Below are 1,556 nucleotides of genomic sequence, written 5' to 3'. Positions count from 1 at the left end.
TGTAGAAGTATAATTCATGCGAAGAATGTTCCCGGGAGGTTTTGGGCAGAAGCAATGAGAACGTCGGCATATGTTATTAATAGGTTACCACAACAAAACCAAGAGTATAAATCTCGGTTTAAAAAGTCGTTGAAGATGAAGCCTAATGTATCCTATCTTCAGGTATTCGGGTGTGTATGCTATGTGTTCGTACCGAATCATTTACGTGATAAAATGGAGAAGAAAGCAATCCGGTGCATATTTGTTGGTTATGACCCAGTACGAAAAGGATGGCGTTGTTGTGACCCTACGACAAATCGATGCTACGTGTCACGTAACGTAGTGTTTGATGAGAACTCATCATGGTGGTCTGAAGAAAAAGAAGTGCTACCAGATACTAACTTCATTAAAGAAAAACTAGAAAGCTCCATGATTAATCTAGTTTTTGATGATGATAATCCAACTATTGAAGTCGATAAGGAAGGGTCAAGTATAGAAGCAAGTCCTTGTTTAGAACCGAGAACTCGCCAGCAGCCATGGGTAACCGGGTCAACCAGAAGGAGCGAGGGTCTGGATGTAAACAGTCCAGACATTGAGCCAAGGAGATCTACACGCATGCGAAGACCAAATGCCAAGTACATAGTTAATGTAGCAATGACTGAAGAAGGAGGATCAGAACCCGGAAGATATAGTGTTGCATGCAAGAAATTTGAGTGGTGTAATGCCATGCAAGAAGAGATAAGTGCAATGATGAAGAATGAAACTTGGGTTCTAGTGCGAAAGCCTGCTGAGGTAAAACCAATAACGTGTAAGTGGGTGTTCAAAATAAAAAAGAAGGCAGACGGTTCAATAGATCGATACAAAGCAAGATTAGTCGCTCGAGGCTTTTCTCAACAGTATGGAGTCGATTACGAAGATACGTTCAGTCCGATAGCAAAACTCACAACAGTTCGAGTGGTAATAGCAGTTGCAGCGGAAAAAAAATTGGGATCTACATCAAATGGACGTAAAGAATGTGTTTCTTTATGGGGATCTCGATCATACGATTCACATGGTGCAACCCGAGGGGTTTGTAAACAACGAGCATCCAAATTATGTTTGTAAGTTACAAAAAGCAATCTCCACGGGCGTGGTTTGGTAAGATGAGCGAGTTCTTGCAACACAATGATTTCGAGATGTGAAAGGCGGATGCGAGTTTGTTCATAAGGATGTTGTCTGGTTCTAAGTTGGTAGTGGTCTTAGTATATGAAGATGATCTAATAATAACCGGAGACGACAAAAAAGGGATCGAGCAACTTAAGCGTAACGTGTGTGTTAGATTTCATATGAAAGATATTGGAAGACTAAGTCATTTCTTGGGCTTAGAGATTAAGTATGAAGAGAGAGCTTTAATCCTACACCAACAAAAGTATTGTATTGATTTATTAACTCGTTTCGGCATGTTAGACTGCAAGCCAATTAACACACCTATGGATGTCACGGCTAAACTTTGTGCTGACAAAGGGAAGGAGCTAGAAGATCCTACAATGTACCGGAAAATTGTGGGAAGCCTAATATATTTAACGTTAACAAGGCAG

At 40.6% G+C, this 1,556-nt stretch overlaps 1 protein-coding gene across 1 annotated transcript in view; it reads left to right on the top strand.

Moving 5' to 3' along the window:
- The first annotated feature begins 1,187 nt into the window (after positions 1 to 1,187).
- Positions 1,188 to 1,556, top strand: part of LOC110898675 (secreted RxLR effector protein 161-like) — a 744-nt gene continuing 375 nt past the window's right edge. The window contains exon 1 of the mRNA XM_022145498.1: positions 1,188 to 1,556. This exon is cut by the window's right edge and continues 375 nt beyond it. Within this exon, the coding sequence (XP_022001190.1) occupies positions 1,188 to 1,556 (369 nt within the window).

Source organism: Helianthus annuus, chromosome 1 (assembly GCF_002127325.2).
Source record: "Helianthus annuus cultivar XRQ/B chromosome 1, HanXRQr2.0-SUNRISE, whole genome shotgun sequence".
Classification (NCBI taxonomy): domain Eukaryota; kingdom Viridiplantae; phylum Streptophyta; class Magnoliopsida; order Asterales; family Asteraceae; genus Helianthus; species Helianthus annuus.
Note: the sequence above shows the minus strand (reverse complement) of the source record. Positions and strands in the feature narration are given on the sequence as shown.